We start from the raw sequence: 27,936 nt of genomic DNA, 5'->3' as shown, positions 1-27,936 counted from the left end.
TAATCCAGTCTGAAAGCCTGTGTCTTTTGATTGGGGCATTGAGCCCATTTACATTCAGGGTAACTATTGAAAGATAGGAATTTAGTGCCATTGTATTGCCTGTAAGGTGACTGTTACCGTATATTGTCTGTGTTCCTTTCTGGTCTATGTTGCTTTTGGGGTCTCTCTTTGCTTAGAGGACCTCTTTCAAGATTTCCTGTAGGGCTGGTTTTGTGTTTGCAAATTCCTTTAGTTTTTGTTTGTCCTGGAAGCTTTTTATCTCTCCTTCAATTTTCAATGACAGCCTAGCTGGATATACTATTCTTGGCTGCATATTTTTCTCATTTAGTGCTCTGAATATATCCTGCCAGTCCTTTCTGGCCTGCCAGGTCTCTGTGGATAGGTCTGTTGCCAATCTAATGTTTCTACCCTTGTAGGTTACATATCTCTTCTCCCAAGCTGCTTTCAGGATTTTCTCTTTGTCTATGAGACTCGTAAGTTTTACTATTAGATGTCGGGGTGTTGACCTATTTTTATTGATTTTGAGAGGGGTTCTCTGTGCTTCCTGGATTTTGATGCCTGTTTCCTTCCCCAAATTAGGGAAGTTCTCTGCTATAATTTGCTCCATTATACCTTCTGCCCCTCTCTCTCTTTCTTCTTCTTCTGGGATCCCAATTATTCTAATGTTGTTTCATCTTATGGTATCGCTTATCTCTCGAATTCTGCCCCGTAATCCAGTAGTTGTTTATCTCTCTTTTTCTCAGCTTCTTTATTTTCCATCATTTGGTCTTCTGTATTACTGATTCTCTCTTCTGCCTCATTTATCCTAGCAGTTAGCGCCCCCATTTTTGATTGCACCTCATTAATAGCCTTTTTGATTTCGACTTGGTTGGATTTTAGTTCTTTTACTTCTCCAGAAAGGGTTTCTCTAATAACTTCCATATTTTTTTCAAGCCCAGCTAGTATCTTTAAAGTGATGATTCTGAACTCTAGATCTGACATCGTACTAATGTCCGTATTGAGTAGGTCCCTGGCAGTCGGTACTACCTCTTGTTCTTTTTGTTGAGGTTATTTTTTCCATCTTGTCATTTTGTGCAGAGGAGAATAGATTAATGAGAGAACAAAATGCTAGCAGAGTAACAATGTCCCCAGGAAGTATACTCTAAACAAATCAGAAAAGACCTGAAGCAGTGGAAAAAGAAATGGAAAGAGAGAAAAAAGAAAAAGAAAAAAAAGAAAAAGAAAAAGATAAAGATAAAAACAAACAAAACAAACAAAACAAAACAACAACAACAACAACAAAACCAGAATGTGATCAAATATGATCAGGCTGGTATATAGATCAGTGCCACACACTAGATTTGGGTACACCCAAATTCCTTGATCAGCTGTGTCCCTTCCAATTCAGAGGTCATTAGAGGTCCCTGTTGAGAACTCCCCAGCTGTTCCAGTTCAGTTCATGTATATTTATTTACATGGCTTTTGAACCACATTTGGGTATGCAGGAGCACAGCTCCTTTTAGAGGTTAGTGTTCCAGTCCATTTCATGAAAGTGCACCAGAGCTAGGAGAAAACCAAACCCAAGGCACAGTGTGTCTGTGGTGCTTGAGATGTGACTGACATCTGCACTCCCAGTCTTTCTGTGACCCCGAGGGTCCTGAGACCACACTGTCCCGGCGGGTTCCACCCCCCACTTAGCCACCAGAGTGACGTCCCTCAGCAGAGCAGACTTTTAAAAGTTCCGATTTTGTGCTCCGTGGTTTTGGTCTTTTAGAAGAAAGTGCCTCCCAAAATTTTAAAGAAAGAAAAACTTATATATGTACAAAAATGAGTGTTGATATGATGAAGGGATGGAATATGACTGTAAAGATGGAAATTATAAAAAATTTTATAAAAGGAATTGATAAGAAGTTGTTTGAAAAAAGAAGAGAGGGTTTAAAAAAAGAAAAAAGAAAAGGGAGAGAATGTGATCAGGCAGGGGAATAGAAAACACCATATACTAGAGATTTAGGGTATATTTTAATCTGTTAGACGAAACTATCTCAAAATTTTAAAGAGAGAACAACTTATATATATATGCCAAAAATACGGGTAACTACTATGAAGGGCAGAATATGACTCTAAAAATGAAAAATAAAAATGTTTTTTTAAAAAAAGGGATTGATAAGATGTTGGTTGAAAAAGGGAGAAAGAAAAATTCAAAAAGAAAAAAAGACAGTTAAAAAAAATTAACTTTGAAAGACTAAAGAATCATGGTAAAAAAGTCATGAATTCTATGTGCAGTATTCCCCTAGCGCTGGAGTTCTGCCGTTCTCATTGATCGGTAAGCTTGGTCTTGGCTGGCTGTTCTCACTGATCTGGGGAGGGGCCTGTTGCCATGGTTTCCAAATGTCTTTGTTGGAGGCAGAATTGCCCCGCCCTTGCCCCCTCCCGGCTAAGTAATCTGTTCGGGTTTGCTCTCCGGGGCTTTTGTTCCCTGGGAGCTTTCCGTACAGCTTTGGAGGTGGAGAGTGAAAATGGCGGCCTCCCAATCTCTGCCGCGGAGGAGCCGAGAACTCGGGGCCCTGCTTCTCAGTGAGCCCCCAGAGAAAAGCCTTCAGTCACTCCTGTCTCCCCGGTCTCCGGCCGCACTCCGTGCTCACCCGGCCTGTGACCGCGCGTTTCTATCTCTGGCACCCGACCCCGGGTGGAGTCTCCAAACCCAGCAGATCCCTGCGGTGCACTCCCGCGCGGGTCCTCCCGGGGGAGGAAGGTGAGTCTCCCCGGATCTGCCGCTTGTTGGGTCCCTGCTGGAGGAGCAGTGGCCCGACGGTGCCGCGGATCACGGTTTATGGCAACCCCGAGCTGAGAGCCCGCGCCTGGGCTCCGCCTCTGCAGCCGGCTTCCCTGCTCCGTTACCTGGGAGCTCTGCCACACTCAGGCACCCCCGGTCCTTCTGTGACCCCGAGGGTCCTGAGACCACACTGTCCCGGAGGGTTCCACCCCCCGCTTAGCCACCAGAGTGACGTCCCTCAGCGGAGCAGACTTTTAAAAGGTCCGATTTTGTGCTCCGTGGTTCTATCACTTGCCAGAAGCGGCCGACAGAGGCCCCCCCCCCGCCGTCTATCCTCCCGAATATCGCCTCAGATTCACTTCTCCGCAGGTCCTACCTTCCAGAAAGTGGTCGCTTTTCTCTTCAGAGTGTTGTTGCTCTTCTTTTTTTCGATCTCCTGTTGAGTTCGTAGGTGTTCAGAATGGTTTGATCCCTATCCAGCTGAATTCCTGAGAGGAGACGAAATCCAGGTCTTCTACTCCTCCGCCATCTTGCTCCGCCCCCCAAGGACCCCTAAGATCTTAATAGACCTGTAGTCCTGTGAAATTGAAGGCAAATCTTAGACTTTTTGAGGTTAGAGGAGAGAGAGGAAGAATGGCTTGTGACTGATCCTAATCTATTCACCACCTCTCCCCCTCCACTCTGTCCCTTCCCCTGGCACATTGCTCTTCTAAGAAAGATAAGCCCATGTTGGTTCTGCTGAGGTTACTGAGGTCTGGACTTGATAGGAAGCAGAAGTGGTGTGGGGAATTCATTCTTCCTGATTTTCTCCAAAATCAGAAGCCCACTGTGTCCTAGCAAAGATCTGCCAGAACACTCCTCCCCTTGCTCCCTGCCAGAGCACTAAACTTAAACCCACTTCTCCTTCACATTTGTATATATTTTCTGACACTAGTTTTATTTCTCACTTATTGCTTGCTTTATTTCTGACAGAGAGGGATGTATGTTATGCTTCTTATTGTCATTTCTACCTTTGGTTGCTGTTGTTGACAAGGAAGGCCTTTTCACTTTGGTAATTTCTTTTATTCCATGCATGTTTCCTTAATGCTTGATGGCAGATTGCTGGTGTCAGTAGGCTGCCTATTAGATGTTAGATGGTTTTGTAGCCCAGTCAACTTTCATTAACCCTATCTTCAAGAGGCAGAGGTTTTGTCTAACAGCCTAAGATGTTCTGTTTTTAATATTCTTTCATCATTTTCTCTGTGCCAGTTACTATGCTAGTGACTTACATGCATTAGATCACTTAATCCTCACAGCAACCCTATGAGAACAGGTTCAGTTATTATCATCCTGTTTTGAATTTGAGGGAACTCAGAGGGTTAAAGATCATGCCCAAGGTCATACAGAAAATTTGACTCCTAAATCTAGTATGACTGGACATATGTAGGAGCAGATATAAGGAATGGTTGTATTTAGTCATTAAAGTAGTGATTTAAAATAGATATATCTCTGGCCCAGGTCTTATACTTTTATGTGTAAGTCCTCAGAATACATAGGTTGGGATTGATGGCATATTAAGTGGTTTTGCTTATGGGTTATATCTGAGGAGATAGTAAAGGTCCTCACCTTTTGATTTACAAAAATCATACTAGAAAACTTAATTAATGCTAATGGGATGTGTTGTTGCTTGTAGTGAGGCTAGGACTTTGAGCAGTGTTTTGCCCAATAGCCAGAGATAGGCTGCCTAAGCTATCTGCATATTAATACCTGCTCCCTCTAGTGGGAGTTTTCCAAGCCTTTCTCATCTGATGTCTTCAACGTAATGATTCTGCCAAGCTCAATTTCTGATCCATTCCTGACAAATAGTGCAAAAAATTTCCTGTGTATGTGTTATGCCCCATTCACATGTCATTGACCTAGGCTGCTTCTTCCTATCACCAGGTGTGCCCACTGCAGACCTTATGATTTCTGACTAGTTCCCTAGCTACCCTGCTAGGACTTGCATTCTCTAAATTCCACCTCACTTTGTGACCCTTACTGCTTACCTAGTCCAGGTGTTATCCCTTTCCTCTTGGGAGACAAAACCTGTCACTCAACTGCTACTTTCTTAGAATCTTTTTTTTCAAACTGCCTGGAGCCATGATTCCTATTGCTGTGTGCTTGACTTTGGGTATTGCCATTGTATGGAGAGTTCCAATGTTGTGCACCATTCTGTAGACCTCAGCTTCTTTCCTTTCCAGGATAACAACTATAGCCCACATCAAACTGAAGTTTGAAAATTTATTGGACTAGTAAGCACCCTCCTACTCCACAACCACAGTTTATGGACTAAGCCACATAGCCACGTCATTTCCTTTTTCTCCAATTTAACCTATTCCAGCCTTCTCTGCTTTCTCACTGATCCTGGCATATCTGGTGTCCAAATTTTCCAAAATGGACGTTGTTGGTTGAATTCAAACATTCACTTCTTTAGCACTGTGCTATATACAACTTACCTAAAGGACAAGAAGGTTTCCCTATATCAAAAACAATGTAAGGCTGTGAAATAAAACAATTTATCTCCTAAAGCTCAATTGCCTAGTTTCTGTTGCAAATGCAGAATAGGATGGAGAAATAACCCAGATTCCTTTGTTTCCTCTGACTTCTAAGCAGCACATTAGTATGACTAGTTAGTTCTTTCCAGTTTATGCCATCAACATTGTAAATTCAGTAGCTTAAGTCTCACAGTGATTTTGGTATAAGCCTTTAATCTTAGTAATGATTCCTTGATCAGCTGTGTCCCTTCCAATTCAGAGGTCATTAGAGGTCCCTGTTGAGAACTCCCCAGCTGTTCCAGTTCAGTTCATGTATATTTATTTACATGGCTTTTGAACCACATTTGGGTATGCAGGAGCACAGCTCCTTTTAGAGGTTAGTGTTCCAGACCATTTCATGAAAGTGCACCAGAGCTGGGAGAAAACCAAACCCAAGGTACAGTGTGTCTGTGGTGCTTGAGATGTGACTGACATCTTGCTTTTAACTACCCTAGGGTTAATAACAAGTCTGCCAGAGCCTCTTTATTACTTTCAAAAGGCCAGTTGGAAACAAAAACCATTTTCCAGGTAGGATATCGTTTTGTTGACAAAGACAAGACATTGAGACAGGGAAATCAAAATGACCCACTGAAAAGTGAAAATTCAGTCAAACTGTTCATTTGGCATTGCTGAGGCCAGGACAAAATGTACTAGCTTGAAGTATCAGGCTAAAAGGGTTTGCATGTGTAGACATGAGTAAAAAGGCTTCATAGTGATTAGTTTCATGTCATAGCCGATCAGTGCAGAAAAATAACCATTTGGGAAGAACTTGTGAAAAACTGGCATCAAATGACACCTAAGTGGATTTTAAGGATTAATGTGTTTCTCTTAGGAACTTAAAAGTATGTAGCTATGAACTTCTAGAGGTGAAAAGGACATTAGAGATAACCTGAATTGGTCTCCTAAATTTACAGATGACAAAACTGAGAGAACAAGAGAAGGAAAACTGCTTGCCAAAATTCACATAGCAAGTCAGTGGCAGAGTGAAGATGAAACTCCAGGCAGTGATTAAAGTATTGGGGTATCCCTCCACCATTTTAAAACTATAGATACTTAGGTGGCAAATTTCACACTGCTACTCCAAATTATGGAAGCAGTAGAGTAGTTGAAAGAGCAAAGCTTTAAAGTCATGCAGGCATGGGTTAGAAGCTCTGTTTTATTGCTTAATAGCTATGTGAACTTGGTTAAATTGTTTAATCTCTCTGAGACTCAGTTTCTGCACGTGTGAAATAGAGATAAGGGTACCTACCTCAAAAAGTACTTCTGAGATTAAATGTGGTAACACATGTAGATTTCCCTGTGTGATGCATAGGCAGTGAGACCAAATGGCAGCTGCAGCTGTTGATGTTATTTCTAAAGGTATTTTGGGAAATAGGTTTCCTTGTGTTAGGACCCTTTTATTATGTCATTAAATACTGGACTGGGGGGTCAGAAGCAGGCAAAAATCTTCAAGCCCCTATCAGTTGAGGCTAGAACCCAAATGATGATAAAGCTGCTCTGTGATTATATTGTTTTGCAGGGAAGAAATATAATTTGATTTACAAAAATTCAATTTAGGGAACTCTTCTGGAACCTACTTTCATAAAGCAAGGCACATCTGCACAGCAGTAACAACAACAGAAGCACTTCTGTTGAAAAGTGTCTTCTGGAAATGTGGAAAGAATGTACACAATCTTAGCACTCCAGCTGGGTAGCAAATTTCAGGATATTTCCTGAACAAAGGCTAGTAAGCATGAGGTGTGTCATGTTTGATCATTAGGTAGTTTGGCTGGAATAAAAAACATACACCAAGACAGCAAGAGCCGTCAGATATTCTGTGCAGTGCTTGCAGGATAGGAGCTCTTTTATTTGCTTTTTCATATTCTCACTCAAACTTCCTTCAGTTATCCACAGAATGACCTCAGGGATGCCCAGCTGGATTTTATCTCCTCTATTTCCATTAGCTCCCCCATCCTGCCACCAGCTTTTCTTTGCCTTAGTGATCAATAGTGAGATCTCTTTCTATGAAAAATAACAAAGCCCTCAGCATTGCCATTCTAGTGGCTGTGGCTGGCTCAGCCCCAGGCCAGGAAGTCGGTTGTGGCTATTGATTTGATTACAGCTCTGGGAAGAAAAGAGGGAGGAAAGCGTCTTATACCTCTGTTAGATTAGGAACCAGTTGAAATGATTAATCTGGAAACTGAGTACAAAACTGAATAATTGATAGAGAAGTCAGGAATTGAAATACATGTGGGGAAAAAAAGGTCAGATTCATGTGTTGTACTGAATAAATTCTTTGACGGTAACTAAGCAGTTCATTAAGGTTTGACTTATGAAGTATGCCATGAGTATTTCTCTTTGGAAATAAAAGTTAAACTAGACACTTTTGAATGTCCACTTCAGGCCACGAGTCCAGCCAGCAAAGAACACGGATAGAGAGCCCACTGTTTGCTCTTTGGAGCCCCAAGATTCTACAGGTAGAAAAAGCTGTGTTCCATTGAGCTGTTCATAGTTCTCCTGGGAGAGTTAGAAGTAGGGCAAGTCTGTTCCCCATCTACCTCCAATAAACCACCAAAGAAGGTATCACCATAGTGGCATCTTTAAAAAGAGGCACCTCCAGAGGGGGGGGAAAAAAAAAAAAGACAAATCCAACGTCCAAGTGACAAGGAAATTCAGGTGAAAACAATCTCTGAAGGTTTCATGGAATTGGTCTACTTGGGGCTAAGCTTTCAGAGAAGGAAAAGTCCTACTATTCCCCTGGGCCTTTAGCTCACCATCTGTACATGAGGTGGATGAAATGATCCTGAGGTTTTGACAGGTTCTAACATGTATGCATCCTAATATAATAGCCCCCTTTTACTGAGTGATTCTTATGTGCTAAGCAGTATGCTCAGCACTTTGCATATCTAATCCCATTTAATCTTTAAAAAACCCAAAGAAGTAGCTAATATTACCATTCCTGTTTTTAAAATGAGGAAACTGCAACTCAGAGAAATAATCTATCTAAGATTACAGAGCTAGTGGATGGCAAAGTTGTGTTCCTGGCTTCATAGGGTTCTCAGTCTAATGCATCTAACTGGCAAAACCATTAGATCCTTTCTTCAGTTCTGGCTCAGGGGTCCTCATTGGATACCAAATGACTGTGACAGACATGAACCATCCCGAGACTTGCCCTCATCTGTTTCCCTTATTTCCAGGGGAGCTGACATGCAGTAACTCAACAGCTATTACATGAGATTCTAGGTTACTTTGTCAAAAACTCTCAGCTCACAGAGAAGCATAATATTCCAATTAGATGATGAGAGGGTCAGGTTTGGGTGAGGATCTGAGTAGTTAGGACAAAGGTTAAGTTAGAGGACATTGGGAATGTGTGTAAGTAAACTTAATGGTCACTGCTATAACAAAAGAATTCCCACATCTTATTGGCATACCACATTCAGAATATGTCTTTTTCATGTCACTGTCGTGCAGGACTGAAGGAGAGCTCTGTTCTACTCAGTCATCAGGATCTTGGTCTCTTTCCATCTAGTGGCTCTGCCATCATCTAGGGCCTCAGTATCTTTTACTGGATCCTTCTGACATCTAAAGGGAAGGGACACAAAGGCACATCTACTCTTAAGCTCTTTGGCCCAGAGGTGACCATAATCACTTCTGCTTATTGCTAAGAATTAGTTACATGATCCCATGTAGATGTAAGGGGCTTGGAAAATATAGTCTAGTGGAGTACTCAGGAAGAAAAGAAGAACATAGATCTTGGTGGGCACATACCACTGTCTCTGCCATAGAGGAAAACAGAAGGTAGGAAGAAGGCAGAATGAAGAAGGTGACAGTGGGCTACCCATAGTAAGCATTACTTGATTCCTTTTTATTCTCAGATCAAGGTCTAGGAGGACATGTGCAATTTCAGGGCTTTAGTGCTACCCAACTCCATGCAGCACTATTCACATTATAGTCTATATAAATAGCATCTTCTGTAGCACAACCATATGTCTTTGTCTTTTAAAAATGACTTGGAGTTGTGTGGGATTCTTGGGAAATATAGATTCTGAAAGCCCAAACCTTGAACTTCTTCAAAGCTTAAACTAGAAAGCAGATTACAAAGAGGCAGAGAGTGCTGGTGCTATAGTGACAGGATTTGATTTAAGACCAGTGAGACAGATGGTGGTATGTTTTCTTAGAAGCAAACCAGGAAACAACAGATTTGCAAACAAATTTTAACAGCCTTCATTCTTCTAATGCCCCACATGAGTAATACAAGCCACTGTGAAGCATAATGCTTCCTGAAGACAGTTGCCCCTCTAATGTTTTTCTTCCCACCTATACAGAAGGAGGAAAGGCCTGTAGCAATGTTAATGTACTAATTATACCCCTAATGTTATCGGAACTCTGACCTTCACTCTGGCCTCAGAGCAACTGGAATTGATCATGTCTATAATAGAAGAGCATGAACAGAGCATCAGAAAATTTGTAAATCAGTTTGATTTACTTGCTGGGGGTGATGAGAATGATTTCTAGCCTAAATCCTCACTCTGAAATATAAGAATGGGCAAATACAAACATACATGCAAATTATAGCAACACTTTTCCACTTTGGCTTTAGTCCCATTGAGATATTTTAAATACCTATTCACCTCCTTAGGACAACAAGAGACTACAGAAGCACAACTCACAAATGATTTTCTTTTTCTTCCTGATTGGTCTATACTCTGGGGGATCATCTAAATCTTGCTACACACTTGGCACAACTGGTGGTGGAGATCTATGCCTAACCACTTACTTGTCATGAAGTTGAGTCACCACAGTCTCACTTTGGCTCACGGTGATTGTAGACATCTAGCGATTGTCTTCATGGGATTCATTTCAATGAATATACTGGTTGTAGTAGTGAAGAAGACTGTTTTCTTGGATATTTAGGCTTGGAACTTCAATGATCAACACCTATTCAGCTAGAAGGATTTTTAGGGAATAGGACATATGTTGAGACAGCTATTGGCAGAGGCAGGCAAACATGAGCAAGGTGTTTTGTGGGTACCTCTGGAAGTACCCAAAAGATAGACTTTACTTAGCACAACTCTGCCCAGGTATTATTTTATTTTCTATCATAACAGCCTCCCAAATGGTCTTACTGCATTCAGCCTCTCCTTTTCAATCCATTCTCTACAGTGATGCCAGATCACCTTCCTTAAAGCACCAGTTCTACCCTTGCCATTCTTCTGCTCAAAATTCTTAAATGATCCAACATTTTCAAAATAATAAAGCTAAATACCTTAGCTACACACAGAAGGCTCACCATATTTGGGCTTCTAATTCCTTTTCAGTTTTACCTTCCTACCGGTCTTTTTTTTTTTTTTTTAAAGATTTTATTTATTTGAGAGAGAGAGAGAGAGAGCGAGTGTGCACATGAGCAGGGGGGAGGGGCAGAGGGAGAGGGAGAAGCAGACTCCTTGCAGGCCTCAATCCCAAGACCCTGAGATCATGACCTGAGCTAAAGGCAGATTCTTAACCAACTGAGCCACCTGGGCAGATGCTTAACCGACTGAGCCACCCAGGCCCTTCCTTTCTACCAGTGTTAACAAACTGGAGGCTCATCATAATATGCCTGAAAATTTCTTACCTACAGTATTTTGCTCTTACTGCCCACTCTAGAATACTTCTCTCTTTCCCCTCTCCCTCTTTCCCCTCTCCATAATCACTGTCTGTGGAATTTACTCATTCTTCAAATCTCGGCTCAAATTTTACCTTATCTTTAAGCTTCTCTGACTCTAAGTAAAAAGGAATTACTTCTATGTATGCCCATAACATATTGTTGGTACCCATATTCTACATTTATGTTATTCTGCCTCAAACATTAGTTTTTTACAAGTATGTCACCACTAGTCTGTGAGAGATCTTCAGAGACAAAGGCTGTGTCTTTTTCATCTCTGTCTCTACCACAACACATGGCACAGTGACTGAAAGAGAGGAAGTATGCAGTGAATGGTTGGTGACTTGAATAATAGAGTCCTCAGTTTTCTCCTGTGATACAAGTGGTGATAACTTGCTTATTGTGAGCACCAACCACATTTCTGCTAATGGGATCAGAAAAGTGGAGTATCAAACTACTCCCTTCCTGTATTGAGACAATTAAGATGAAAAACCCAAGTTGTTGAATCCTTAACCTTTCTCCTTGAAGCCATCAGGCACTATTTATTGTAAAGTTATTATAAGAACCCATTGTGTATTGAAAAGGGAAATTTGGGAAAAACTTGAGTCAAAGTATATCTTTAACACTGCCAGGAGGAGAGGCCCAGGACAGGCAATAGGAACCTGCAGATAGAACCAATGAGGTTGTTATGATATAAATTCATATTGTCACCTGCCAAGCTTCATTTTGTTTTTATCTTCATTACTGCCTTCCACAGGATAACTGTATGTTTCATATTGTCTAGCTGTACAACCTCAAATACAAATGGTACTGTTATTTATATGTAGTTGGGGAGATACAATATGTACATAAGATGATAGATACCACAATATATAGCATAATATATGCTATATATACAGTTAAGAACAAAAGACTCTGGAGCCAGACTGGCTGGCTTTGAATCATCAATGCACCTTACTAGCTGGGTGATCCTGGAAAAGTTATTTAGTTTCTCTGGGATTCAGATTGCTCAGATGTAAAAGTGGATAATAATAGTGAAAGGTTGGTTATGAGGATTAAAGAGTTACTATAGAGAGAGAGCTTAGTAAGTGCTTAAAATGTTAGTTATCATTGTTATGTAAGAGTACACCATAAGATAATATGGCCCAGTGTAATGAACAGAAGCTGGAAAGTCAGAAGACCTAGGTTCTAGTCTTGACTGCCACTCACTCACCTTGGCCAATGTATATATCCTCTCTGATTCTTGGTTTCCTAACTATGAAATGAGGTGTAGAACTAAATAATATCTAAAGTTTCTTCCAGCTCTAAAGTGCTAGTATTCAATATTGAATATGAGATCCTTCTGCAGTAAAAGATGGTTTATTAAAAACAATAAAGAATGTAATTCATATCTGCCAAGTGAGATTTTTCCTCTCCTCCTTTCATTGGTTTCTGATAATCAGAAAAAATTCAAACATATAGCAGTTTGTTTTTATGCTTCCTATCTTCATTTTTCATCTGTCTTCTCAACACCATTTCATCAGTGCTCAAGAAAATGAAAGCTCTCAAAAATAAAGATCCTTAAAGACTACTGGTTGCAAAACAGCAGAGGTGATTGTCTGGTGCAGAGACTCAGCTCAGTGCAGCTTTACTTGTAGATCATTTCATGTAATTAAAAATGCAGTCTATCCAAGGAGATAGTAATCTTCTTTGTGGAGAGAAAGCTTTTATTAACTAACCCACTAATTGATATGAAGTTTTAAAGTAACTTTCTTTTTGAGACCTATAAAACAAGATTGAAGTGAGCTTGGATACAGTTACCATTTGCAAAAATTTAATAGCATCCTGTTATCAGCCCTGATGAGAGAGACCATGCACATCTCAATGATCCCAGGTCCTATTTTCAATTTAGTTAGGACTCTGACAACTCTGTCTCACTCCACCATCTCTACTCCCCACAGCAAAATAAGGTCAAAAGAGGTGGCATTTCCCTAGCATTACTGCCCCTTGACCTTTTAAACTAGGTTGATCCACTTGTGAGGCACATCCTAAGGGCTCACAAAGATTGATGGATAGTCACTCCAGCTTGGCATAGGTCCAGCTTCCCTGTGCAAGGTAGTAGGAAGACTCAGAGTGACATGACTTTTGGGTAAGGAAATGATCTTTGGTTGAGAATATATTTCATCTTAAAGTTAGCATGGTGGCAAGCTATTAGGATGCTGTTTTTGTAAGTAAAAAATGGACAAATATTGAAATTTCATATGGATTAACCTAATAACAGTTGGGTCTGGACTCAGGTACACACCATTGTTTATTCATGCCATTGGTCGCTAGTCTTTGGAACTATGGACAGAGACTTAAAGGCAAGGTTTAATGACATCTCTCCTAGTGTTTGTACATAAGAGTGTTATCCATTAATAGAATCTGTCTCACTTTCACTATTTTCTTCCTTGAATTTTTCATCTTTTCACTTTCCCTTTTGTTTCTTTCCTTTTCCTCTATTGTGTCACATTTTTCTCTGTACTCTTGCTGTTACTCTTGCTTTCTCTAGGTAAGTAGTTAAGAGTGGAGATTGGAATCCTGCTTTCACCACTCGTTTCTTACATGACCTTGGGCAAAAGATTTTATTTATTTGAGAGAGAGAGAGTGAATGCAAGAGTGAGCATGAGCGGGGAGAAGGGCAGGGGAAAGGGAGAAGCAGACTCCCCACTGAGTGTGGAGCCTGATATAGGGCTCGATGAGGGGCTAGATCCCAGGACCCTGAGATCATGACCCGAGCTGAAGGCAGATGCTTAACTGACTGAGCCACCCAGGCACCCCAAGATAGTCTCTTTGTGCTGTAGATTATCCATCTGTAAATTTGGCTAATCATACTTACTTCATCAGGTTGTTGAAAAGATTATATGAGACAGTCTCTTCAATAAATGGTGCTGGGGAAAATGGGCAGCTATATACAGAAGAATGAAACTCGACCATTCTCTTACATCATATACAAAGATAAACTCTAAATGGATGAAAGACTTCAATGTGAGACAGGAATCCATCAAAATCCTAGAGGAGAACATAGGCGGTAACCTCTTCAACATTGGCCACAGCAACTTCTTTCAAGTCACATCCCCAAAGGCAAGGGAAACAAAAGCAAAAATGAACTTTTGGGACTTCATCAAGATAAAAAGCTTCTGACAGCAAAGGAAACAGTCAACAAAACTAAGAGGCAAACCCACAGAATGGTAGAAGATATTTGCAAATGACACTACAGATAAAGGGCTGATATCCAAGATCTATAAAGAACTTCTCAAACTCAACACCCCAAAACAAATAATCAAGTCAAAAAATGGGTAGAAGACATGAACAGACACTTCTCCAAATAAGACATACAAATGGCTAACAGACACATGGAAAAATGTTCAACATCATTAGCCATCAGGGAAAAACAAATCAAAACCACATTGAGATACCACCTTACACCAGTTAGAATGGCAAAAATTGACAAGGCAAGAAACAACAAATGCTGTCTCCAGCATTGTGGAGAAAGGGGAACTCTCTTACACTGTTGGTGGGAATGCAAGTTGGTACAGCCACTTTGGAAAAGTGTGGAGGTTCCTCAAAAAGTTAAAAATAGAGCTACCCTATGACCCAGCAATTGCACTCCTGGGCATTTACCCCAAAGATACAGATGTAGTGGAAAAAGGGCTACATTCACCCCAATGTTCATAGTAGCAATGTCCACAATAGCCAAACTGTGGAAGGAGCCGAGATGCCCTTCAACAGATGAATGGATAAAGAAGATGGGTTCCATATATACAATGGAATACTACTCAGCCATCAGAAAGGATAAATACCCAACATTTGCATCAACATGGATGGAACTGGAGGAGATTATGCTAAGTGAAGTAAGTCAAGCAGAGAAAATATATTATGACATGGTTTCACTTATTTGTGGAACATAAGGAACAGCATGGAGGACATTAGGAGAAGGAAGGGGAAAACAAAGGGGGGCAGAGTCAGGGGGAGATGAACCATGAAAGACTATGGACTCCAGGAAACAAACTGGGGTTTTAGTGGGGGGGATATGTTAGCCCAGTGACGGGTATTAAGGAGGGCACATATTGCATGGAGCACTGGGTGTTTTATGCAAACAATGAATCATGTAACACTACATCAAAAACTAATGATGTACTGTATGGTAAGTAACATAACATAATAAAAAAAAGATTATATGAGATAATATGCATAAAATATTTAGTTCTGTGCCTAACACATGGTAAACACTTAATTTTAGCATTATTGTTTTCTCCTGTCCTTCTTCCTTGCATTTTTTATTTCTACCTCATATTTTCTTATTATTTTTTCCTGAATCTTGTCCTCATCAGTACTGAACTCCATCCTTCAGCATTGCTAGTTTTCCTCACCCACTGGACAGCTCTAGGCAGGTAGTTGACAACTTGGCCTCTGTGATACATTCTTTAATCTCTTTCCTTTAGTCCTGCCTCCATTTGGAAGTCAGAGTGATTTTTCTAAAATGCAAATATGACCATGTAATTCTCTGTCATAAACCTGCCTATGGTATATAATACTAAATCCTTATCATGGAATACAAGGCCATCCACAGTATGGTTCCTATCATCAATCAGATTTCATCTCTGCCACTGAAATAATCTATAAAAATAGGCCACATAGATGTACTCGTTCCCCAGAAACCCACACTTTTTGTTTTTTTCTGAACCATGGTGCATCTTCTCCTACTCTTCTACCTAGCAGACACTAGTGTAGTCATCAAGATCCAGCCACAAATCTTTCTCCAATTCTCTTATCTGGATTTGATTCTTCTGTTTACTTTCACAGAATTTTGTTCAAATTACTATTACAATGCTTATCGCATTCTTTTTTTTCCAAATGTTTATTTATTTATTTATTTTAGAGAGAGCGCAAGCGTGAGCTGGGGGGGAGGCTGTGCAGAGGGAGAGAATCTTGAAGCAGACTCCCTGCTGAGCATGGAACCTGCTGTGTGGGGCTCTATCCCAAGAGATCATAACCTGAGCCAAGATCAAGAGCCAGATGCTTAACTGACTTAGCCACCCAGGTGCCCCATCCTATCAGATTCTTTTTTTTTTTTTTTAAAGATTTTATTTATTTATTTGAGACAGAGAGAATGAGAGAGACAGAGAACACATGAGAGGGGGGGAGGGTCCGAGGGAGAAGCAGGCTCCCTGCTGAGCAGGGAGCCCGATGCGGGACTCGATCCAGGGACTCCAGGATCATGACCTGAGCCGAAGGCAGTCGCTTAACCAACTGAGCCACCCAGGCGCCCCCTATCAGATTCTTAATATGGATCTCCCCCTATAGATTGTGAGCCCCTAGGGACAAGGCTCTGTTTTACTCCTCTTTATTATTTCTGAATCCTATGACTGAGCCTGTCACTCAACAAAGAAACATATTCTATTTCTAAACATAAACATAATTCTATTTCTAAAACTAGTCTTCTATCAGTCTGGATAAGATTTATGTTTGGAATTTTTGTCCATATAGCTGATGTGATTTAAGTCAACTTTCATGAAGATATGGTATATATATACAATGGAATGTCACTGAGCCATAAAAAATGAAATCTCACCATTTGCCATGACATGGATGGAACTAGAGGATATTATGCCAAACGAAATAAGTCAATCAGAGAAAGACAATTATTATATGATTTCACTCATATGTTGAATTTAAGAAACAAAGCAGAGGATCATAGGGGAAGGGAGTAAAAATAAAATAAAATGAAATTAGAGAGGGAGATAAGCCACAAGAGACTCTTAACTCTAGGGAACAAACTGAGGGTTGCTGGAGGGGAGATGGGTGGGGGGATGGGGTAACTGGGTGATAGACATTAAAGAGGGCACTTGATGTAATGAGCATTGGGTATTATATGCAACTGAAATCACTAAACTCTACCTCTGAAACTAATAAAAAAATAAGTCAACTTTCATGTCTTTGCCTAATTGCAGACAGTCCCACAGAAAATTGCATAATGAACCTTACTGAACATCTTTGACAATGGGCAAGTAATTCTCATATATACAGGACTATACTGTGTGAAGACTAGGGTGTAGACAAGGATGATATTTTATTTTATAAAATTTTTTTGGATCTGTTTATTCTTTTTTTTTTTTTTTTTAAGTAAGCTCTACACCCTTTGTGGGGCTTGAACATATGACCCCAAGATCAAGAGTAATATGCCCTACTGACTGAGCCAGCCAGGCAGCCCAAGGATGATCTTTTGATTCCCTTTTTATTTAACTTTAGGGCTCTATTTTAACAAGCTGTAGAATTAGTATGTCTTGGGAAGTGCTTGAAAATTTCGACCAATTGTTCTTTTGATTACCTTTCTTTTTGAAGTTTCCTGATAATAGGATAAAGGTTAAGAACCTTCTTATGTGTTTCTGATTTGGAGGACGGCATGGGTGAGGGATAGTATTTTCATTTTCAGTTTTGCTCACATACTGGCCTCCCTCTCAGATTTGAAGGGCTGCCCTTTTTGCTTTTTGGTTTCACATCTGAGTCATTATCTGGCTGGCTTGTGAATAATTTTCCAGTGGAAATTAAATATAATCTCCACTCTATCAGGACTTAAGGAAACAATCCTAAGAAAGAGAGCTATAAACCTTTGGGTCAACAAATTTCAAAGCAGATATATACAGAGATCCCTGGGTTCTAAAGAAAGAGTAGTATCTTGATGTGGGATTGTTGGCTGTCACTGGTGCCAGTAGAAGATAATAAATTGGAATTAATTTCTGCAGGAAATAATGAAGAAAAGAGCTGGGGACAGGGAGAAAGACTTATCTATGTCTCCGGGAGAGATTACAAAATGCCCCTGGAAGTTTGAGCACTGAGACAAACAGTTAAAGGCAGTGGGAGACAAAATGAGAGAAAAGAAAATATACACACTTATTTGCTAACCAGTGAACAATGAAGGGGGAGAAATGATAAATAAGGAAATGGAAATGTAGAGGTGCGAAAGTCTCACCAAACTGCTTGATCTCAATGTTGGCATCTTGGTAAATTCTCCCAATTCAGTTAATCTCCAAGAATCTTGGCACCTATAGGAACCTGGGCATTCTTTTTTCTTTTTTTTTTAGCTTTGAGGCATTTTATTATAAAAAGCTAGCACTTGTATACATAAACTAACAAGAACTTAAAATTCATCACACATTTACTTCATTTTTTAGCTTGACCTTCTAGTAAATCTTTAGCTTCATTGATTTTGGCTGCTATATAAGGAGATCCTCCCTTGTCTGGGTGGTTTAAAAGCATAATTCGTCGATGAGCATTTCTTATTTTTCCTTTATTGGCAGTAGGGCTTATGCCTAGTATTAATGCTGCTTCTCGTTTTGTCATTTTGGGTTCAAACCCACCTCTATAATAGCCACCACTGAAGGCAGATTTTGGTAGACTCTGAAAAACTTGTTTTACTTGCGGCTCCATATGTTTCATGGCTTGCAAAACATAACGGCCTGCAAATCCTGCAGCAGCAATGGTCAGTCCAACTGCTACCACTGTACTGGCCATGGCTCTGGCTCGGCTCCCCGGCCTCCACCGAGAGCGCGGTTCATCCCAGCCCAAAGGCCGCAGCCACCAACTCCCACTCCTCTACCAGATACCGATGCGGCCACCACCAGCAGACACAAACCCGAACCTGGGCATTCTTAAAGATACATTCATCCCAAGAGGAAGGAGAGTATGGTTGACTCATGGAGACACTACTAATTTTGAATGAAATTCCATCTCATCTGAGCAACTGCTGCAAACGGGCCAGACAAATGTTTGCTGAAATGAGCTACATGTGAGAATCACAAGACCCAAGACAGTCTTTGTATTATCAAAAAACTGCTGTGTGAGCTTGGGCATGTCACTTCTCTCTTTTTTTCTCTCCTTAAAAATGAAGTATATTGGATACTAGCCCTTTATCTGATATGTCATTTGCAAATATCTTCTCCCATTCTGTCAGTTGTCTTTTGATTTTGTTGACTGTTTCCTTTGCTGTGCAAAAGCTTTTTATCTTGATGAAGTCCCAATAGTTCATTTTTGCCCTTGTTTCCCTTGCCTTTGGCGATGTTTCTAGGAAGAAGTTGCTGCCATCAAAAGGAATGAAATATTGCCATTTGCAATGACATGGATGGAAATAGAGGGTATTATGCTAAGCGAAATAAGCCAATCAGAGAAAGACATGTATCATATGATCTCACTTATATGAGGAATTCTTAATCTCAGGAAACAAACTGAGGGTTGCTGGGCAGTGGGGGGTGGGAGGGATGGGGTGGCTGGGTGATAGACATTGGGGAGAGTATGTGCTATGGTGAGTGCTGTGAATTGTGTAAGACTGATGAATCACAGACCTGTACCTCTGAAACAAATAATACATTATCTGTTAATAAAAAAGAAGATAGTAGAAAGGGAAAAATGAAGGGGGGGGAAATCGGAGGCAGAGATGAATCATGAGAGACTATGGACTCTGAGAAACAAACTGAGGGTTCTAGAGGGGAGAGGGGTGGAGGGATGGGTTAGCCTGGTGATGGGTATTAAAGAGGGCATGTATTGAATAGAGCACTGGGTGTTATACGCAAACAATGAATCATGGAACACTACATCAAAAACTAATGATGTAATGTATGGTGATTAACATAACATAATAAAATAAAATTTAAAAAAATTAATCATTATACTTCCAAAAAAATGAAGTATATTAAACTTTACCCTATATGCCTCAAGGCTGGTTGTGAGAATCAAATTAGCTGGAAGTGAAAATTATGATTACAGAGGCTTCTGTCAGGTACTGGGCTCAGATCCCAGAGATTTAAGCTCTATTGCCATTATCTAGAAGTAACATTTTTTCTCCAGAAAGATACCAGAGGACCATTACAGATCAGTAGCAATGGCCTCAATCTCTTCATCTACAGGCCAACAGCAACATTACCAGTGGTGTGTATAAGATTGTTTTAAATGTTAGAAATGATAAAGCTATGCATTTCCTGTGGTACTGATCATAAAAGCATTATGCAGCTCAAAGGTCAGGACTGTTCTCTATGCACATTCTGTATGATTCCAAGGGAAATAAAACAGAAATAAACAAACTCAGTAGCCTTAAACCTGTGCTAATCCCTAAAGCCAAAGTCATTACAAGCGGAGAGCACAGATTGAGCCACCAGAAGTAAGGGTGGGGGGCTCTGGAGATGTTTACATTTTGCTGAACAAAGAAAAGAAAGTCCGTCTCCACCCCCCCATCCCCCCGCATACAAAAATGATATACTTTGGATCCAGTAGCAATCTTCTGGAACTAGTTTCCTGCCTCTTTTTGTTATCCAAATGAATCTTTTGAATTCCCATTTCAGAAGCTGCTGCCCTCCCACTAGTCCTCAGACATGGTGGTTCAGTGAAACTTAGAGGCACGTTAACATTTCAGGATTGTAGGTGCGACGGCAGCAGCAATCTCTACACATTCAAACATCTCTGGAAATAGGATGGGATCTTCAGGGAATTTTGAGTGTCTCAATAGCCTAGGTTGGATTTTCTAAAGGAAGTGAAATACCTTCCTGGGTCAGAGGGTGGTAACTGACTAGTGCCTGATGTGTTTCCCATGACTGCAGGAGTAAGAGGGTTTTGAAGTACAAAAATAAAAAATAATTTTTATTTTATTGTAAGAACACTTAAATTTTTAAGTGAACAATATAGTGTTGATTATAGGTTCAATGTTGTACAACAGAGCTCTAGAGCTTATTCATCTTGCTTAACTGAAACTTTATGCCTATTCATTAGTAATTCCCCATTTCCCCCTCCTCCAGGCCTGGTAACCACTATTCAACACTTTGATTTTGACTATTTTAGATACCTCATTTAAGTGGAATCATACAATATTTGTTTTTCTGTGATTGGCTTATTTTAGTTAGCATAATGTCCTCAAGGTTCATCCATGTTGCTATATTTTGCAGAATTAGCTTCTTTTTTAAGGCTTAATAATATTACAGTGTATGAATATACCACAATTTCTTTTCTTTTTTTCAGTTTTATACCTTTATTTGACAATCAGTGATTAGTTCTTGTCCACATTAACTGTCTGTAGATTTTTGAAAGTGGTGACAGGTACATAGGTAAGCAACGTATAGAGCTTGTATGGTGAATCTTCATTCTCATTACATTTTCTGGACAACTGCACATGGATATGGCATGGAACATTCCTTATTACTTTGGCCCAGACAGCTTTGTCAAGACTGGTGTCAATGTGCACATCTGGAGTTCTTATATCCTTCATGGCAAATTTCCAGATCCCTTTGAGTGCCTGAGGGGAATGCTTCTTGAAACCCACTCCATGGATGTGCTTGTGAAAGTTGATGCTAAGTTTTCTGGTCACTACCTCAATGATGGCAGAATAGCCCTTTTTCTTCTTGCCACCCTTCTTTGCAGGAGCCATTCTGCTGGGCCTTGGTTGGAAAGCATACCATATTTTCTTTATTCATTCATCTGTCCATACATTTTCACCTCTTGGCTGTTTTAGTAGTGCCACAATGAACATGGAAGTGACAAAATGTCTTTGAGATTCTGATTTCAATTCTTTTGGATAAATATTCAGAAGTGGATTACTGGCCTATAAAGAAATTCTTGTTTTTAATTTTATGAGAATCTCCATACTATTTTCCATAGTGTTAGCACCATTTTGCATTTGCACCAACAGTGTGTAAGTGTTTCAGTTTCTCCACATCCTTGCCAATGCTTCTTCTCTTTTGTATTTTTTATGGTAACCATCCTGACAGATGTGTGATGATATCTCATTGTAGTTTTGCTTTGCATTTCCCTGATGATTAGTAACACTGAGTATTTTTTTCATACACCTATTGGCCTTTCTATGTCTTCTTTGGAGAAATATCCAAAGTCCTTAGCCCACTTTTAAATTGGATTATTAGGGTTTTTGTTGTTGTTGTTGTTGTTGTTTTGTTTTGCCACTGAGTTGTAGGAGTTCCTACATATTTTGAAGATTAACCCCTTATCAGATCTATGTTTTGAAAATATTTGCTCCCATTCCATAAATTGCCTTCTCACTCTGATGGTTGTTTCCTTTGTTATGCAGAAGCTTTTTAATTTGATCTAGTTCCATTTGTTTACTTTTGTTGTTGTTTTTGCTTTTTCTTTTTATGTCCAATCCATGAAATCATTGCCAAGACCATGGTCGTGATGCTTTCCCCTAGGTTTTCTTCTAAGAGTTTTATAGTTTTGGGTCTTAGGTTTAAGTCTTTAACACATTTTGTTAATTTTTGTGTATGGGGTAAGATCAAAATCCAGTTTCATTCTTTTGCATGTGGCTATCCACTTTTTGCAATGCCATTTTTTGAAGAGACTATCCTTTGCCTGTTGTGTGTTTTTGGCACCTTTGTCAAAGATCAGTTGACTATATTTGCATGGACTTACTTCTGGGCTCTCAATTCATTTACATTGGTCTATATGTGTGTTTTTATGCCAGTACAATACTGTTTTGATTACTGTAGCTCTGTAATATATTTTGAAATCAGAAAGTGTTATGCCCCTAGCTTTCTTCTTCTTTCTCAAGATTGATTTGGCTATTCATGGTCTTTTGTAGTTTCATATAAATATTAGAATTGTTTCTCTATTTTTATAAGAAATGGTATTTTATAGTGATTCCATTAGATCTGTAGATTTCTTTGGAGAGTATGGATATTTTTTACAATATTAAGTTTTTCAATCAATGATCACAGAATGTCTTGCCATTTGTCTATGTCTTTAACTTCTTTCATCAAAATTTTATAATCTTAACAGGTTTGTAACTGGTATGGAGTTTGAATCAGTAATCAAAAATCCCAGTAAAGAAAAGCCCAGGACCAGATGGCCTTCTGGGTGAATTCTATCAAACATTTAAAGGAAAATTAATGCCAATCCTTGTCCAAATATTGAAGAGGAGGGAATACTTCCAAACTCATTTTATGAGGCCAGCATTACCCTGATTCCAAAACGAAACAAATACAGCACAAGAAAAGAAAACTGCAGCTCAGTATCTCTAATGAATAATAGATGCAAAAATCTTCAACAAAATACTAGAGAACCAAATCCAATAGCATGTTAAAAAGATCATACACCATTACCAAATGGGACTTATTCCTGATGTGCAAGGATCTTTCAACATATGAAAATCAATTAATGCCAAACAGAACATTAACAGAATAAAGAATAAAAATCATATGATTATCTTAATAGATGCAGCAAAAACATTTGACAAAATTCATCACCTGTTCATGATAAGAACTCTTAACAAACTAGGAATAGAAGGAAAGTATCTCAACATAATAAAGGTCATATATAACCCAAAGCCTACTGATACCATTATACTCAATAGAGAAAAGTTAAAGCTTTTTCTCTATGATCAGGAATAAGACAAAGATTCCCACTCTCACCACTTATATTTAAAATAATATTGGAAATCCTAGCCAGAGCAAATAGGCAAGAAAAAGAAATAAAAGGAACCCAAATTAAAATGATGAAGTAAAATTGTCCCTGTTTGCGATGCCATCATCTTATATAAAGAAAACTCTAAAGACCACATTAAAAAGAATTGTAAGAACTAATAAATTCAGTAAAGTTGAAGGAAACAAAATGAATGTACAAAAATTAGTTGCATTTCCATACACTAACAATAAACTATCTGAGAAAGAAATTAAGAAACAATCCCATTTACGCTAGCATCAAAAAGAAAAAAATACTTAATAATTTTTTAATATAGTCAAATTTATAGCTTCTGGATTGAGTTATAGTTAGAATTTTTCAGCTAAATTTATAAGTGGATTGAATGTTTTGTTCCATTTTTTGTGTTTTTTTATATTTTAATATTTAATCCATTTGGAGATTATCTGGATATACACATGAAGTATGGTTCCAATTTAACTTTTACAGATGACTATTCAGTTGTCTTAGAATTATTTATTGAACAGTTTCCCCCCATGCATTATGGCTTATTTATAGACCTTATATTCTTTTTCAATGATCTGCTTATTTGTATAACTGTACTACACTTTTGATTATCATAGTTTTATAAAAACTTTGAATATATGATAGGTCTGTCCCTTACAGTTCTTATTTTTCAGAGTTTTTTTTTTCTCCCCAGGAAATCTTGTTTGTTTAATTTTATATGAATTCTGGAAACTACTTGTCTAGTTTTCTCCATAAAAAATGCTAACTTTATTCAGACATGTTAAATTTATAAAATAACTTAGGAGAAGTTGTAATTATAATGAAATTAAGTATACATTTCTAAAACATCTCTGTATGCAAGATTTTGGAATTTTATGTTCTCTTTATCCCCTTTAAAATGATCTGTTCTTTAACTATCTGTTCCATTTTCATTTTATTTTATTTTACTTTTAGGGGAGTGGAGAGGCAGGTCTTTGATAACTTTCCCTAATTCCTTAGTGGAAATCAGCTTGCTTGGATTTTTCTCTCTCTTCTAGTGTCAGTTTTGATAAATTACATTTTTATAGAAAATTATTTACTTCATCTTGGCTTTCATTTTTATTTACATAAGTGGCCTCATAATTAAAACAAAATCTAATCTTTAGGCAGTTATTTCCTTAACAAACTCCCAAATTGTAGTGGTCTAACATGGTAAAAATGTCCTATGCATGCAGAGCCCAATATAGGTATTTCTGATCAGTGGGCAGACTTCTGTGTGCTTGTTAAGGCCCCAGACTCCTTGTATTTTGTGACTTTGCCATCTACTAGGGCCTCTGAATCTTCGAATAGATCATCTGTCTCCTATTGACAGTTATCGGATGAAAAAGTAGGGACCCATGGGAGGATTTTGTGGGTTGGGCCTAGGTGTAGTGTATATCAATTATATCCACCACCCATGGTCCAGAACACAATCATATGCTCATATTTCACTGTAAGTAAGCCTTGGAAGTATAGTCTAGCTTTTTGTCCATAAAGGAAAGGAAATAGATTTTGGAAAGGAAATAGACTTTGCAGTCTCTACCATACTGGTTTCTCTAAAAATTGAGCTTATAAAGTTTTTTTGTTGTTGTTGTTTTGATTTTATAATAATTTCTAGGAGTGGATATGGGAAGATGTTGAAATTATGATTCCTTGATGTAACTGGAAACCTATACAACAGTGAATAAGAGGCTGGACTTTGATGTAAGACAGACACAGACTCAAGTTTCAGTTCTACCTGCAGCTAGGTGTTCTTACCCAAGTTGTGTAATAGAGTATAATAATGGAACCTACCTCAAAGTGTTGCTGTAATGAGTCAATGAAAAGATTAGTGTAAAGTTATTAATTTTGGAACTGACTGTATTATTATGATTAGTAATAATAGTAGCATCATGTTAGTAAGCAGAGCACAAGTTGGTCTGTGAGGAGTTAGAGGCATGAGAAGTAGACACAGTTAAGATATATGTGGGTTGAGATAGGTAAATGCCCATTCAGAAGTAGCAATGAAAGAGGCAAGAGTTTTCTATAAACCTTTATAACACTGATCAATACAGTAAGCTTTCTTTCAACCTTCAGAGAGCTCTGGCACTCCCATACAGTCTTGTTCAGGTCTTACTGTTATGTTGTAAGTTCTAGAAAATTTCTGGTATTGCTGCTGTTTGATGCTAGGCCATGTATCTACATGTGGCACTCCACCAGAGCTCTCTGGGCAATACGTTCTTTTTTTTTTTAAATTCTTATCTTAATCCCCATACATTACATCATTAGTTTTAGAGGTAGTGTTCCATGATTCATTGTTTGTGCATAACACCCAGTGCTCCATGCAGAATGTGCCCTCCTCAATACCCACCACCAGCCTAACCCATCCTCCCACCCCCCTCCCCTCCAGAACCCGCAGTTTGTTTTTCAGAGTCCATCGTCTCTCATGGTTCGTCTACCCCTCCGATTTCCCCTGCTTCATTCTTCCCCTCCTGCTACCTTCTTCTTCTTTTTTTTTTTCTTAACATATATTGCATTATTTGTTTCAGAGGTACAGATCTGAGATTCAACAGTCTTGCACAATTCACAGCGCTTACCAGAGCACATACCCTCCCCAGTGTCTATCACCCAGTCACCCCATCCCTCCCACCCCACCCCCCACTCCAGCAACCCTCAGTTTGTTTCCTGAGATTAAGAATTCCTCATATCAGTGAGATCATATGATACATGTCTTTCTCTCTTTGACTTATTTCACTCAACATAATACCCTCCAGTTCCATCCACGTCGTTGCAAATGGCAAGATCTCATTCCTTTTGATGGCTGCATAATATTCCATTGTATATATATACCACTTCTTCTTTATCCATTCATCTGTCAATGGACATCTTGGCTCTTTCCACAGTTTGGCTATTGTGGACATTGCTGCTATAAACATCGGGGTGCAACTACCCTTTCGGATCCCTACTTTTGTATCTTTGGGGTAAATACCCAGTAGTGCAATTGCTGGATCGTATGGTAGCTCTATTTTCAACTTTTTGAGGAACCTCCATACTGTTTTCCAGAGTGGCTGCACCAGCTTGCATTCCCACCAACAGTGTAGGAGGGTTCCCCTTTCTCTGCATCCCCACCAACATCTGTCCTTTCCTGACTTGTTAATTTTAACCATTCTGACTGGTGTAAGGTGGTATCTCATTGAGGTTTTGATTTGGATTTCCCTGATGCCGAGCGATATTGAGCACTTTTTCATGTGTCTGTTGGCCATTTGGATGTCTTCTTTGGGAAAATGTCTGTTCATGTCTTCTGCCCATTTCTTGATTGGATTCTTTGTTCTTTGGGTGTTGAGTTTGATGAGTTCTTTATAGATTTTGGATACTAGCCCTTTATCTGATCTGTCATTTGCAAATATCTTCTCCCATTCTGTCGGTTGTCTTTTGGTTTTGTTGACTGTTTCCTTTGCTTTGCAAAAGCTTTTTATCTTGATAAAGTCCCAATAGTTCATTTTTGCCCTTGCTTCCCTTGCCTTTGGCGATGTTTCTAGGAAGAAGTTGCTTCGGCTGAGGTCAAAGAGGTTTCTGCCTGTGTTCTCCTTTAGGATTTTGATGGACTCCTGTCTCACATTGAGGTCTTTCAACCATTTGGAATCTATTTTTGTGTGTGGTGTAAGGAAATCGTCCAGTTTCATTCTTCTGCATGTGGCTATCCAATTTTCCCAACACCATTGTTGAAGAGACTGTCTTTTTTCCATTGGACATTCTCTCCTGCTTTGTCAAAGATGAGTTGACCATGGAGTTGAGGGTCCATTTCTGGGCTCTCTATTCTGTTCCATTGATCTATGTGTCTGTTTTTGTGCCAGTACCATACTGTCTTGATGATGACAGCTTTGTAATAGAGCTGGAAGTCCGGAATTGTGATGCCGCCAGCTTCGCTTTTCTTTTTCAACATTCCTCTGGCTATGCGGGGTCTTTTCTGGTTCCATACAAATTTTAGGATTATTTGTTCCATTTCTTTGAAAAAAGTGGATGGTATTTTTTTTTTAAAGATTTTATTTATTTATTTGAGAGAGAGAATGAGATAGAGAGCATGAGAGGGGGGAGGGTCAGAGAGAGAAGCAGACTCCCTACTGATCAGGGACCCCGACGTGGGACTCGATCCCGGGACTCCAGGATCATGACCTGAGCCGAAGGCAGTCGCTTAACCAACTGAGCCACCCAGGCGCCCCAAGTGGATGGTATTTTGATGGGGATTGCATTGAATGTGTAGATTGCTCTAGGTAGCATTGACATCTTCACAATATTTGTTCTTCTAATCCATGAGCATGGAACGTTTTTCCATTTCTTTGTGTCTTCCTCCATTTCTTTCATGAGTATTTTATAGTTTTCTGAGTACAGATCCTTTGTCTCTTTGGTTAGATTTATTCCTAGGTATCTTATGGTTTTGGGTGCAATTGTAAATGGGATCGACTCCTTAATTTCTCTTTCTTCTGTCTTGTTGTTGGTGTATAGGAATGCCACTGACTTCTGTGCATTGATTTTATATCCTGCCACTTGACTGAATTCCTGTATGAGTTCTAGCAGTTTTG

The 27,936-nt window shown here is 39.3% G+C and overlaps 2 protein-coding genes across 2 annotated transcripts; both read right to left on the bottom strand.

Moving 5' to 3' along the window:
* Positions 1-18,086: 18,086 nt before the first annotated feature.
* LOC110576657 (mitochondrial import inner membrane translocase subunit TIM14) lies at positions 18,087-18,575 on the bottom strand. The gene has a single exon (XM_021685871.1). The coding sequence runs from the start codon at positions 18,458-18,460 to the stop codon at positions 18,110-18,112; it is 351 nt and encodes a 116-aa protein (XP_021541546.1). The 5' UTR covers positions 18,461-18,575; the 3' UTR covers positions 18,087-18,109.
* A 2,403-nt stretch (positions 18,576-20,978) lies between these two features.
* On the bottom strand, positions 20,979-21,356 carry LOC110576666 (60S ribosomal protein L31-like). The gene has a single exon (XM_044911847.1). The coding sequence runs from the start codon at positions 21,354-21,356 to the stop codon at positions 20,979-20,981; it is 378 nt and encodes a 125-aa protein (XP_044767782.1).
* Between the last annotated feature and the right edge of the window lie 6,580 nt (positions 21,357-27,936).

This window comes from Neomonachus schauinslandi, chromosome X (genome assembly GCF_002201575.2).
Source record: "Neomonachus schauinslandi chromosome X, ASM220157v2, whole genome shotgun sequence".
Taxonomy (NCBI): domain Eukaryota; kingdom Metazoa; phylum Chordata; class Mammalia; order Carnivora; family Phocidae; genus Neomonachus; species Neomonachus schauinslandi.
Note: the sequence above shows the minus strand (reverse complement) of the source record. Positions and strands in the feature narration are given on the sequence as shown.